This window comes from Mauremys mutica, chromosome 1, assembly GCF_020497125.1.
Source record: "Mauremys mutica isolate MM-2020 ecotype Southern chromosome 1, ASM2049712v1, whole genome shotgun sequence".
In the NCBI taxonomy this organism is placed as follows: Eukaryota; Metazoa; Chordata; order Testudines; family Geoemydidae; genus Mauremys; species Mauremys mutica.
The window spans coordinates 94,779,633-94,792,462 of record NC_059072.1 but is presented as its reverse complement, the minus strand read 5'-3'; the positions used below and the strand labels follow the sequence as shown (position 1 = coordinate 94,792,462).

Genomic DNA, 12,830 nt, shown 5'->3' with positions numbered 1-12,830 from the left:
GCCGCCGAAATGCTGCCGATTTTTGGCGGTATTTCGGTGGCAATGCCTCTGGATGATGCTGCTTGTGGGGAGCATTTCGGTGGCGACGCCTATTGACGTTGCCGCTTGTTGGCAGAATTTTGGCGGATGCTGGTCCGCCACCACGGTCCTCTGTGGCTCATCGTCTGGTGCCCGCCAGACAAAAAAGGTTGGGGACCACTGCTCTAGTCTGACCTCTTGTAGATCATGTAGGGCTTCATAAAATGCCACCCAGTCACCCCTGTACTGAGCCTAGTAACAGGTGTCTGACTAACGTATATCTTCCAGAGAGGCATCCAGTCTTGATCTGAAAATAACAAGAGATGAAGAGCTCTAGTCACTGTGCAACAACATGATGTCCAGGCTGAAGTAAAAAAGACCCTTTTTACAGTGTTGCCAACTCTCATGATTTTGTCATGAGTCTTATGATAATTACTGTTTTCCTTAATGCCTCAGATCCTGGAGTCACATGGATACGTGATGATTTCAGCCTTCATTCTGAAAGAAAAAGTAAATTTCTAGCCCTCATGGCTGTGGAGAAAGCTTCAAAATGTGACTCCATTGCCTGCTAAAGCAGTGGTTCTCAACCAGTGATACGGATACCCCTGGGGATGCACAGACGTCTTCCAGCGGTACATCAACTTATCTAGATAGTTGCCTAGTTTTACAACAGGCTACATAAAAATCACTAATGAAGTCAGTACAAACTAAAATTTCATACAGTGACTTGTATATACTGCTCTGTATCCTATACACTGAAATGTAAGTACAATATTTATATTCCAATTGATTTATTCTATAATTATATGGTAAAAATGAGAAAATCAGCACTTTTCCGGTAATAGTGGCTGTGACACTTTTGTATTTTTATATCTGATTTTGTAAGCAAGTAGCTTTTAAGAGAGGTGAAATTGGGGGTGCACAAGACAAATCAGAACCCACTTCAGGAGTACAGTAGTCTAGAGAGATTGAGAGCCACTGCCCTAAAGTCTCAAAAAGCGGAAGGCAAATAAAAATAACACCAAATCTATTATTTTTACATAATCTCATGATTTTAAAACCAATCTCGTGATTGTTGGTGAGCCTGACTTGTGATTTTTGAACATTTGGAGTTGGCAAAACTGGACCCATGAACGGCAGGACTATCCTCTCTACTTTTAATATATACTCATCCAACATTTTAAAAGAAGCTATTTAAAATTCATTCCTAATCATGAGTGCTTTGAAGTCCTCAGATGCAAGACACTATTAATAACACAGTAATAATACTGCCCACAGCGACAATGCTTTCCACCCAAGGATATCAATGCACTTTGCACAGGTTAATTAATTTAGCCTTACAAGAAGTCTGGGTGGGAGGGGAATGATCAATATCCCCAGTTCACAAAGGGGACATATGAGAGACTAAATGGTTTGCCCAAGTGCGACCAGATGGGTGAGGTAAATAATGCTGTTAAGTTTTGCTTTCTTTTTCTTCATGTCGTGGAGTTGCCATTTCGGATGGTAACATTCCATATCTTCCATTGTTGTATGCGGTGCAGTTGCAGCCCTGCTGGTCCCAGGATATTAGAGAAACAAGGTAGGTGAGGTAATATTGCCCAAGCAACGAAGCCAGGACTACCACCTACACCTTCTGATTCCCAGTGCTATGCTTTAACAACAACAAAATCATCTCTCCCTATAAAAGTACACATATCATTATTAATGATTAATGCCAAGAGTCACAATGGTTATTAACACATACAAGAACAAACGTACTTGGCCCTTTAAGATTAATGCCCAGCACCAAGATGGCAGCTTCCTGTCGCTTCCAACGCCTGTGCTGTGCCCTTTGCTAAGATGGGGAGCGAGGGAGGGGAAACAATGATGTCATCGCATGACTGTGTTTTTATGAATGAAAAGAATCCTGTGCGTGAGTAATTCCAGGAAACTCATATTACAACTCAGCAGATCTCAGCCCAGAGCCCAGCTTCTCTCCAGACAACAACTTCAAACAAGCAGGTTACAGAGAAAAAACATTAAGAAAAAGGTTCTCCAAGGGGATAAAGAAGGGAGGAGAGTAGCAACAAAGACTCGAACCAAGGAACACAGCGCAGTAAGTGAGAACTCTACTTAGCTCTTTCCCACCACCCCTCCATAGGAGGGGTGTTTACAGACTTCAGAGAGCTTGGGGTGGTGTGTTTATGTTGCTGTGTATGTGTGTCTCCAACCAATGTGGGCTTTTTGTTTTCCTTGTGCCCTCCCTACCCAGAGAAGGATAAAAAGGCTGAATGATACAGCTCTTCTCTGTGGCGTGTTTATTTTAGGAGTGCGTGTGTACAGCTAAAGGGAGGGTTGATGTCAGCTGAAATCAAGGCGGGCGAGAGTGTGTCTGGTGATGGACATGGTTTTATCAGTTTTGGATATTATAAGGGGTTTATCTTCAGAGAAGCGTGTGGGGCGAGGAGCAATGGAGAGGATCAAGTGTTCAAAAGCACGGAGTGTCTCTGTGAGTGTGCATTCATGTCTGTTTTATACACACCCATTGCTGAGCTTAGACAGCTGTGAAGGCAGGAAATCTCTCAATAACAGAGAAGTTACTCATGGCGCAAATTAACTGTGTGTGGGGCATGTGTGTATGTGAGTGAAAGAGAGGTACAACTGAGGCCCTGATCTATTGAGAATCCACCGGCACATTTAATAACACTAGAGATGTTAGTCCTTCTATCCTGGCCAAATCTAGGATTGACGTTTGTCCAGATTTTCTCAGGTTGATCCCTTTTTTAAGGTAGTTGTCCTGGGAAATCTGTATGGGTGCTCAGTACACACTGCCAGCTGCCCAGTTTTATGGGCTCAGGATCATCCCAGATATCGCATTTTTTTGTACCTCAGAGGTACACAATCACAGCTAAATGCCATCTGGGGTAAACTATGAGGACCCCATCTTGTGTTCTTTGCTTCATCTTGAGCTCCCATTGACTTCAGTGGTAGCGTTAGCTATGCAACAGTTGCAAAATTTAGCCCCTAAATTCCCTCTGAGGTTTCGGTTGGATAAATATTCTTCTTCCATTACCTTCTGTCCTGAATTATTGTGTAGTATTGCTGTGCACCGTTGAGCAGCTGCTGAGTTTCAGCCCAGAGGTGACTGCATTTCAGTGGCAGATGAAGTGATCCCTGTGTAAACAGCATAGCTTGGAAATGATTTTACAGAGCACTTTGAGTTCTAGGGATAAAAGGCACTAGTTACATTTACCAGCAGATGCCATACAAGTACCAGGCTTATTTCTTATTCTAAGGGTATCTGGGGGGGAAATGACACGGTCACACATGTCAACATGTGATGACTTGTGGGCAAATGCTGAATTTTTAATGACTACCACTGAGTATACATTAAGCATAGATGATACTTGTGAGGAGACGTGTGTACTGTTTCTTTAAATCTATAGCAGGAAGCCAGGCAGGAAGGGCAGGGGAAAGTTCGAGGCAGAAACTCTATAGGAAAGCAGAGAGAGTAGCTTAGGGTTAATACTTTCTTCATGTTCAATGTTAGAATTAAGCGACTCATTATCACATGACAACTGTTATATCAGATCCCACACAAATACTTGGAGGTAAGGTTGCTAGGCTGTGAATCCTGCTAATGCAAGCCATAAAAAGCAAGGAAATAGCAGTTAAGGCATTCACACCCTCCCACTTCACGACACTCATTAGTTCCTCTTCTGAACCTCACATACCCCCTCTACCACCCACAGGTCATACATTGGTATCTCCACCCTCCTCCAGTGTTTGGGACGCTGCTTAATGCCCAACATAATCAGCATTGCTGGGATCTGCCTCTACTGAGCTAGGTTGCAGAGGGATTCCCTTTGGAGTTCTCCCTCTCCCACAACACTGAATGGAGGTTTCTCCAGGCAGATGCCTCCCTTCAGGTGCAGCTATTGCTCACCCTTCAAAACCTGGTGCAGAGGGAGAGGAAAAGGTCCAGTTTTCTCCTACTGGGACAGCCTAACGCACTGTCCCAGTGAGGAATTACTGCTAGAATTAGATGCTACTAGCAATAGTTTTACCCCATCCGCACACACTTGTGACCATTGCTACCTCCTCCCACTCAGTGTCAACCAGCGTATCTACCTACTTCTAGCACACCCATCACAATGGTATCGACAGGGCCGGCTCCAGGCACCAGCGAAGGAAGCAGGTGCCTGGGGCAGCCAATAGAAAGGGGCAGCACTTCGTCCGTTATTGGGGTGGCAAGTCCGGGTCTTTGGCAGCAATTAGGCGGCGGGTCCTTCACGCCCTCTCTTCCTCTTTGGCGGCAGCTCAATCAGGTTGTTTTTTTTTCTTCGCCACTTGGGGTGGCAAAAAAGCTGGAGCTGGCTCTGGGTATTGAGGCACCTTTAGCTGCCAGGCCAGCTCGCTTCTCTCCCCCATCAAATCACAGAATTACAAACCTCTTGCCACCTCCAAATGGTGGTAAGGGAAGAGAAGAAGCTGCTTCTCTTCCTCTATTGGGGGAGGGAACCTTTTTTTTTTTCCTTCCTTAATCTAAGTCTAATGGAGCTACATGCTACAGTGCTGGGCATGAATCAATACAGTGAGCCCAATCCTGTTCCCAGTGGAGTCAATGAAAGTTTTGCCCCTGAGTTCAATAGGAGCAGCGTCCAGCTAAGTGGGGTTGCTGTTGGAACCACAAACATTGAAGCATGGGAGTTTGGCAGCTAAGTACCTTGGAGGACTAGGCCTGAATTCCCTGTCCCTTGTGTGTGTTAAATCACACTCCTAAAGCAGGGAGGACTGGAGGTAGTTTATAGTCATTCCAACATGTGGGAAAAAACAGGGACTGAAAAACACTGATCAGCTAAACATGGTGTTTAATGTTCTGTGTTAGCGTGTGAGGCACAATGTAGCTGAGTTAATGCCACTGGGGAACCCAGATAATTGAATTTCCTGACATTTGTGCATGAGGTATCTTAGCTGTAACATCTCACCTATGCTTCTTAAAGTAGCAGAAGACTGACTCTGCACAGACTCTGGTAACTACAGGTGGGGGCCTGCTCCCTGTCTCTGATTCCATCTTCGCCAGATCAGAGAAGTCCTACCCCAGTTTCCAACTCCACAGTCTCCTGTCTCTGACAGTGGGCATCTCAAGCTGTGCGTCTCAAGTGACTATTCTTGTGAAGTTGAACTAAAGTCCTTTCACCTATGACAATGGCAGACTGAGTCTGGACTAGCGTTTCTGAACTCAGCTGCAATGAACTCAGGTTACATGAGGATCTGATTTTTTTGTCTTAGTTACTGTAACCTCTTAGAGCCATAGAATATCAAGGTTGGAAGAGACATCAGGAGGTCATCTAGTCCAACCCCCTGCTCAAAGCAGGACCAATCCCCAGACAGATTTTTACCCCAGTTCCCTAAATGGCCCCCTTAAGGATTGAAGTCACAACCCTGGGTTTAGCAGGCTAATGCTCAAACCACGGAGTTATCCCTCCCCCCAGTTTGGCCTCTCTGCCTCTAACAGCGCCCGCCCGCCAATCAAATATTGAACTGTTCAGGTCATCCACCTCTCCCATTGCTCTGACCATGTCACTCCATCCATGACCCCCATTTTTAGTATCTCTCTTATTGTATCCGATGCCAGCTCCTCACCCACACTTCCAGGGCCCTGCATATTCCACCCCATTTCCAACTCTGCTCTCATTTCCTTCTCCTTCACTCCCTATACTTCTCCCAACCCTCTCTTCCCTAGGGCTCTTTCTCATGCTCTTGTATCTCCACCTTCCCTTGTTCTGCTCCCTGCGGTTGGAGCAGTCTGCCTCTTCTCAACCATCAGGCAGCATCTCTCTGCCTTCAAGGCCACCTCTTCCAACACCTCCTCCTCTTTCTCTTATCAGTAGCCCTCACGCCCTCCCTTACCTGGTCTGTCACCCCTGTCCTGTCTTGCTTACACTGGAAGCTCATTGGGACAGAGAACGCCTCTTGCTGGGTGAATTCACAGCACTTTATGGCTGCTGTTCCAGGATAATCATGGTCACATTTCAGCCTGGCAACCCTTCCCCTCCCTGCCACCCTGTCGCAGTGGGAGAATTACCGAGAAGGGGGCATGTATAGCCTTGGTGACCTTGCTGCTCTCTGTGCTGAATCACAGTGAGATGGCTTTTCTCCCTCCCACACTCCTGCTGCTTCCCTCACTCCTGCTCCTCCTCCTCTGGGACTCTCCAGACATTTGATTCACTCAGCCACAGAGCAGAGGAGTCTTTGCCACCTGCCTGTTCTGCGTCAGCCCCCAGCATGGGAGAGTGGGGCAGAAAGCATGAGGTGTCCGTGTAGTGAGGTGACTCCTGGCACTGACACTGTTTTGTTTCTTTTGGTGCGTGTTTGAAATGGGCTTTGTTAGAGCCCCAGGCTTCATGGCTCTGCTGACGTTTCACAGGCAGGGCAGGTAGCAAACTTGTGCATGGTTGTGCAGGTACATCTGGGCACATCCTTGTTGTGTATTAGACCCATGTGCGTGTAGGTGGGACAAAAAAAAGTGTCCGTATTTCTAGTGCCTTCTATCCCAATTGGCTTTCTAGACAGTGATCGCTCTGCCCCCCCATGAGATGGAAGGTGGCCGCTCTGCGGCAGTTTAGGGCAGGTAACGAGAACAATACCGCTCAGCCAGGTGGAAGTCTGGGTGGTGTTTCTGCATGCAGGCCTACGTGAGCGCGTTGGCAGGAGTCGCCTGTATTTGTATCCTCACAGGGGGCGTGTGGAGATGGATGGCAGGAGAGAGATCACTTGATCATTGCCTGTTAAGTTCACTCCCTCTGGAGCACCTGGCATTGGCCACTGGCGGTAGACAGATACTGGGCTAGATGGACCTTTGGTCTGACCCAGTATGGCCTTTCTTATGTTCTTATGGGGGGGGGGGTCACAGACTCACTCTGGTCCCCAGAAGAGGGCCCAGCCTGCCACAGGGCAGTCAGGTCAGCCCATGAGGAAGCTGCCCCATTCCCGATTTGCCCTGGCAGTTATTCCTAGCTCAGACCTGCCTTCTCCATCCCCTGTGGCATCTACATGAACCCCTGAGGTGACGTCCTGTTTGCTACCAGGGCTCTGGTTGGGGTTCAGGAGTGAAAGAGACGTGCCTCAGTCCCCTTCCACCTCCAGTGCTGGGCCCTTGTGGAGAGTGTTCTCCGTGAGCCTGGCTTGCTCCAGCTTGTGGGTTCAGTCGGATATCATGTCTGGGCATGTCTCAGCAGAGCAAAGCGAGTGACTCCTTCCCTCTGCTGCTGGCCTGTCCGTCCCACATCCCGAGGGAAAGACTCATGGCTCTGCTCTGCCAGCTGAGCCCCGGGGGGCTTTGGGTGGAGAGACGGCTCAGACAGACAGGTGCACCCTGAATGGCTTTGGAGAGGGGCAGGGGAGGCCGAAGGAGCCCTTTGCACTGCTTGTGACAGGGACTCCTCTCAAATCCTCTAACTCTAGGGCACAGGACTGGGGTATTTCAGCCAAGTTTGTAAGTTTCGAATGGCCACCTGCTCTCCCCCACTCCTCCTGGCCAGGCTCAGACATTGATTTTTGGTCCCTGGCTTGAGCCCCCTTGTGCTTGACCTTTCAGTGGGGCTGGGCCTCGGCAGCTGCCATTGACTTCAGTGAAATCTCCTTTCCCCACCCCTCTAGCCCTGGGCGCCCATCTGTGGTCCCCAGAGAGAGTGGGGGAGGGGGAGCACATCCCCCTGCACATGCAGATGCCCCAGCGGCGTCAGTGCTGAACCCTGCTCCCCTCCCTGCTCTTCGGTTTTGTGGGGGCCTGTGCCACAGCAACACGCGCAGCTCCCCCAGTGGATCCCTTCTCTTATGCCTGCCCCCTCTCCCCCCAAAAACCTGCCTGCATCCATCTGCCTCTTGCCTGTTGCCCCCAGCCCTCCCTCTCCTCCGCTCTGTAATCTGTCAACAAAGCTCTGCTTCCCAACCCGAGGTCAAGGGAGGGAGTTTAATCTCTGCCGCGGCCCACTGAGCCAGACAGGGCAGACCAGGTGCCTGCAGGTGAGAGGGGGGCCTGGAAGAGCCGAGCCCCTGGGCAGTTTCCTGGGTCACGCCGCAGCCCTACCAGCCAAACACCCCTTTCCCTGTCTTCCCTGCTGGTCTCTGGTCCTGCTGCTGCTGCCTGTGTTGCTTTTACTTTCCCTTTAGCCGTCCTTTCCAGGCACGGACATTTCAGTGACACACACACCAGTGGCCTCCCCACCATGTTTCCTCTCAGTCAGGAAAGTTCTTGCTCTCCTGCAGTTCCTGGTGAAGGCAGGGGCTGGGCCCATCTATTTCAGGAGGGACACCATCTATTTCAGGAGGGACGGTGTGGGGCAGTGGGGAACCTGTCTATAACCTGCATTGGGGGACAGGTGGGGGGCTCTCAGAGGGAGCCCTGGGTTCTGGCTGCTGCTGGTCATTTGGGGGAAATAAGGGAGGGGAAGGAATTTTGGAATGTTTTGCTTTTAAAATGAAATGACTCATTCATTCAGTGCTGGGTCTCCGCGCTCCCCTGACCCCCATCTCTCTAGCAGGACAGAGGGTGCACCCACACCCCCATGAACGTGTCCTTCTCGGGGAAGAGACCAAGTGATTTATGTTCCAGGCTTACGGGGCTGGGCAAGAAATACTGGGGAGCAAAGAAAGGATGTGGGGGGGGGAATTTATAGGGCCAGGCTGTCTTCCCCCCTCCCCCTACTAACGGAGCCAGAGGTGTGAAATGAACAGGGATGGAGGGGAGTGACATGTTGCCTCTGGCTTTTTTGCAGGGTCCTCGTTTGGGGAGCACGACTGCAGGAGACAATGTCTGCAGACAGCTTATCGAGCAAGGCCCTGAAGGTACGAGTGAGTTCACATCAAAGAACACAGCCAGCATCACCTCCTCTCTCCCTGCTGCCCCATCCTGCCCTTCCCCATTCCTCTCTCCCACCCTCAGGAGTGGCGGAAGTGCCCTTAAAGTGGGGGGGCCACTGGCACCTGAACCATGGCCCCGCCCCTCACACCACCCCTTCTTCCTGATGCCCCACCCTTGTGCCACTCCTTCTCCTCCAGACCCCAGCCTTACGTCGTCCCTCTTCCCCGAAGCCGCCCCCACACCGCAACTTCCCCCAAGGCCTCACTCCTGCACTGCCTCTCTTCCCCCCAAGATCCCGGCCTCCCATCGCTCACCCTTACAGCCAGTAAAAAGCAAGAGGGCATAGCCCTCCCACTTTTAAAAGTGATGGGACTATGGTCCTCTGGTCCCCCCCGTTCCGGCACCCCTGCCCACCTTGTACTCCCTTCTGTTCCCCCACCCCCCTTCCTCCTCTCTCCAATGCACTCTTTGCTCACCCACTGTCCTCTCTTGGCCAGATCAAGCGTGAGCTGGGGGAGAACACGCCCCACCTGTCGGACGAGGAGCTGATGGGGCTGTCAGTGCGGGAACTGAATCACCACCTGCGGGGCCTCTCCAAGGAGGAGGTGGCGCGGCTGAAGCAGCGCCGGCGCACGCTGAAGAACCGTGGCTACGCAGCCAGCTGCCGGGTCAAGCGGGTGTGCCAGAAGGAGGAGCTGCAGAAGCAGAAGACGGAGCTGGAGCGGGAGGTGGACAAGCTGGCCCGAGAGAATGCTGCCATGCGCCTGGAGCTGGACGCCCTGCGGGGCAAGTACGAGGCGCTGCAGGGCTTTGCCCGTACAGTCGCTGCCCATGGCTCTGCCACCAAGGTGGCCACCGCCAGCGTCATCACCATCGTCAAATCCGGCACCAACCAGGCCACATACTCCTAGTGCCTGCCCAATCCCCCACAAACTGCGTCCTCCCTCCATGGCTGGGCCCAGCTCTTTACCCAGAATGGACAGCGGCTGCCCTGGCTTCTCCCACAACCCCTGCAGGAGACAGAATTGACTTGAAGACCTTAAAACAAGTGGTCCCTCGATTTCTCCCCACCTTGAACCAAGCGGTGGTTCAGCCCTCTATCCACCCCACCCCCGCAACTTGTCAAGCTGGGTGAAAATGTTCCAACAGGAATCTCCTAGCTGAAATATTCCCTCCCCGACCAATTGTGTACTGTTATAAAAAGTTTCCTCTTAGATTCTGCTGCCCATCGGTGCCCCTCCCCCCATATTGGTAGGGGTACAGCTCCACTGACGCCAAGATCTGTGAGATAAGGGGGGTGGGGGGGAGAAGAGAATCAAGAGCCAGGTCAAGGACTTATTCTGCTTTGTCAAGCACAGAGCAGGGGATGGGATACCTGTCCAGAGAATAGCCAGGAGTTGCCAAAACCTTGCTGCCCTCTCTCCCTAACTCTGGCCTCTCTATTCCAGATTTTCTGTTGTGGCCTCCCCCGAGGCAGATAAACTGCAACCCTCCCTGCCCCCTTGTCAGTTGCATTTCGGGGGTTTTCACTTCCCCCAGCTGCCACACCTTTTCAGGAAGGCCCCGAAACAACTGCTGTTGAGAGCAAATGGCAGAGGCTCTGCTAGCTGAGTTAAGCCTGTCTTCCAGGGATTGGGCATTAAGGGGAGCCAGGGTAGTGCTGAGGGAAAGAGAGGTTGCAGTTTAATGGAGATGGGGAGGAAAAAGAGAGGACAAGTGTGTGAGTGATGGAGAGACGACAGGCTCTCTGTAGCACGTGTCAGGACTGACTCAGCTCCTGGCCATTATAACGCAGATCTGGGCTAGACATCAGGGTGATGAGCACACTAGAAATACGACGACTCAGCTGCAGGGGTGAATTTAAATTTAGCAACGGGGCTAACATTTCGAAGATCTCCTGCCTGGCAGGGAATTGGTTTTGAGAGAGTGACCAGGATGAGAAAAGAAGAGGGAGAGAGAGAGAAGGAAAGAGAGGGAGAGTAGAGACACTAGAAAGAGGAACAGAGCAAGTGAGGCAGTTGGATAGAGAAGTAGCAGCAGGACTATGTTTGAAATACTAGAGGGAGGAGAGACTGTTTCAATCACGTTTTGTGACCACAGAATTTAGAAGCTCTGAAAAGAACAAAGAAGGCACAGCACGTTTCGGTGCGGCCCTGGTTGCGTAACTGGGAGCTGGCACAATTGCCAAATGAGCTGCAGAGATAAGCCACACAGAAGGAAGTTGTAGTATCAATCTGGTTTTTGCTGGGCTGGATCCATTCATACAAAAACCAGCACAGCCTGAAAAGGCAGCTGGAGCCAGTAACCAGCTGAAATGGGTTGGACGCTCATGTTTGATTCTTTAGCTTTAAAGATGGAATTTTATTTGGGGGGGGCAGGGGGAGCAGGGAGAAGAGAGCAGTGTCCTTTTATCTCTACTTACACACATGCTCACACCCTTTCCTTCCAATGGTGACATTTCCTCCATGGCATGGTGGGGCTCTTCAAAAGGCCAGCAGGAAGGAAATAAACACAGCTGTAGTAGAGATAAAATTACTAGTTACATGACAGTAGCACCTGGACATCCCCACCGAGACTGGCACCCTGTTGTGCTAGGCACTGTACAAAGAGAGGGAGAGCAGGGCATACCTTCTGGGGGGAGGGGGGAGAGAGGGAGAAGCAGAGGCACACAGGTGAAGTGACTAACCCAAGGTTGCCCAGCAGGTTGGGGGCGCAGCTGGGAATTGACAAGCCAGGTCTCCTGACTCCCAGTTCAGTGCCCTTTCCCCTGAACTAGGCTAGCTCAACCCACTAGCTGAGGGAAAGCGGGAAGGTGGAGAGCCCAGATGGTGGCTCAGGGAGCCGGGGATAGTTCCCTGCTCCCTACCAGTCACAGGCACCTTTTCTAGTATCATTGAAATAGGAGGTTGGGCACAGGAAGGAGGCGGATCCATAAATAAATACAGACAGCGTAGGGGTCAGTAAAGGTAATACTGGGCAGTCACCATTAGGCATCTGTTAGGTTAGAGAAGTAACCCCTTCATTTCCCTCACATCTGGTTGGTTGTCCCTGCAGCTTGCCCTGCCACCCACCATAGTGCCGCAGCCAGCTCCAGAGCGGCGCGGCCAAACTTTCCGCTCCCCCCTCAGTGTACTTTGTGGGAGGTTCCATGGTTAGCCTCTCCCTTCCCCTTCCCCACCTTTGGTTTATTTATTGCACGAATGTAAGTTATTTTCACGTCCTCTTTGCCATTCCGCCTCTCGGCACAGCCAGGATGTTGGTACAGAGCCGTACTTTATATTTTATATATGCAAATCACATTTTATCTTATACTTATATAGAGCAAAAAAAAGGTATTTATTTTCTGACGTACAGTAAGTGATCTACCCAACTCCTCTGTATTTTGTAACTTTACAAATAAAGCAAGTTTTTTTCCACAGAGAGGGTGTGTTTATTAAGTTGTAAAACAGATTTCTGGGCTTATCAAACTGAATAAGTATTGCCAACTCTTGTGGTGCTCTCAGTTGGCTATTTTTCTCAAAGCCCCACTTGTTGGAATCAAGAGCTTGGGTGGAAAATATAATTTTAATTAAAGAAGTTACTAGCTCCGCCGGTTGGCCAGAAAAGGCTCAGTAAATGAACCAGCTGCACCCAAAGTGCTCAGAACCTGGAAGTTGAATAAAAAGAACTTGTGTTCTGTGCAGTCACATGATTTGGGGGTTTGAGGTCTTTTAAAACACTTGGGGTTGTAGATACTAGTGATTACGGATCCTAGTGGCAGTGGCAGAGTGATAGGCCTCAAGGTGGACTTCACTTTTATACACAGGACAGGTCCAACATAGGAGGCAGCAGCACAAATGCGTACAGTGCCTAGACAAGATGTCTCAGCCCTCAGGTTACCACCTGGCTGGTATTTAACCAGCCTGGCCATTTTTTTTTAAAAATGGATTTGCCATTTCCCAGAAAAATAATTTGTCTTTTTTTTTTT

General features: G+C 50.2%; 1 protein-coding gene across 1 annotated transcript; it reads left to right on the top strand.

Moving 5' to 3' along the window:
* Window positions 1-1,871: 1,871 nt before the first annotated feature.
* Window positions 1,872-12,274, top strand: MAFF (MAF bZIP transcription factor F). Its single transcript, XM_045002625.1, has 3 exons — window positions 1,872-2,113; window positions 8,778-8,847; window positions 9,361-12,274. Exons 2-3 carry the CDS (start codon window positions 8,812-8,814, stop codon window positions 9,772-9,774), a joined length of 450 nt encoding a protein of 149 aa, XP_044858560.1. The 5' UTR covers window positions 1,872-2,113; window positions 8,778-8,811; the 3' UTR covers window positions 9,775-12,274.
* Window positions 12,275-12,830: the final 556 nt, after the last annotated feature.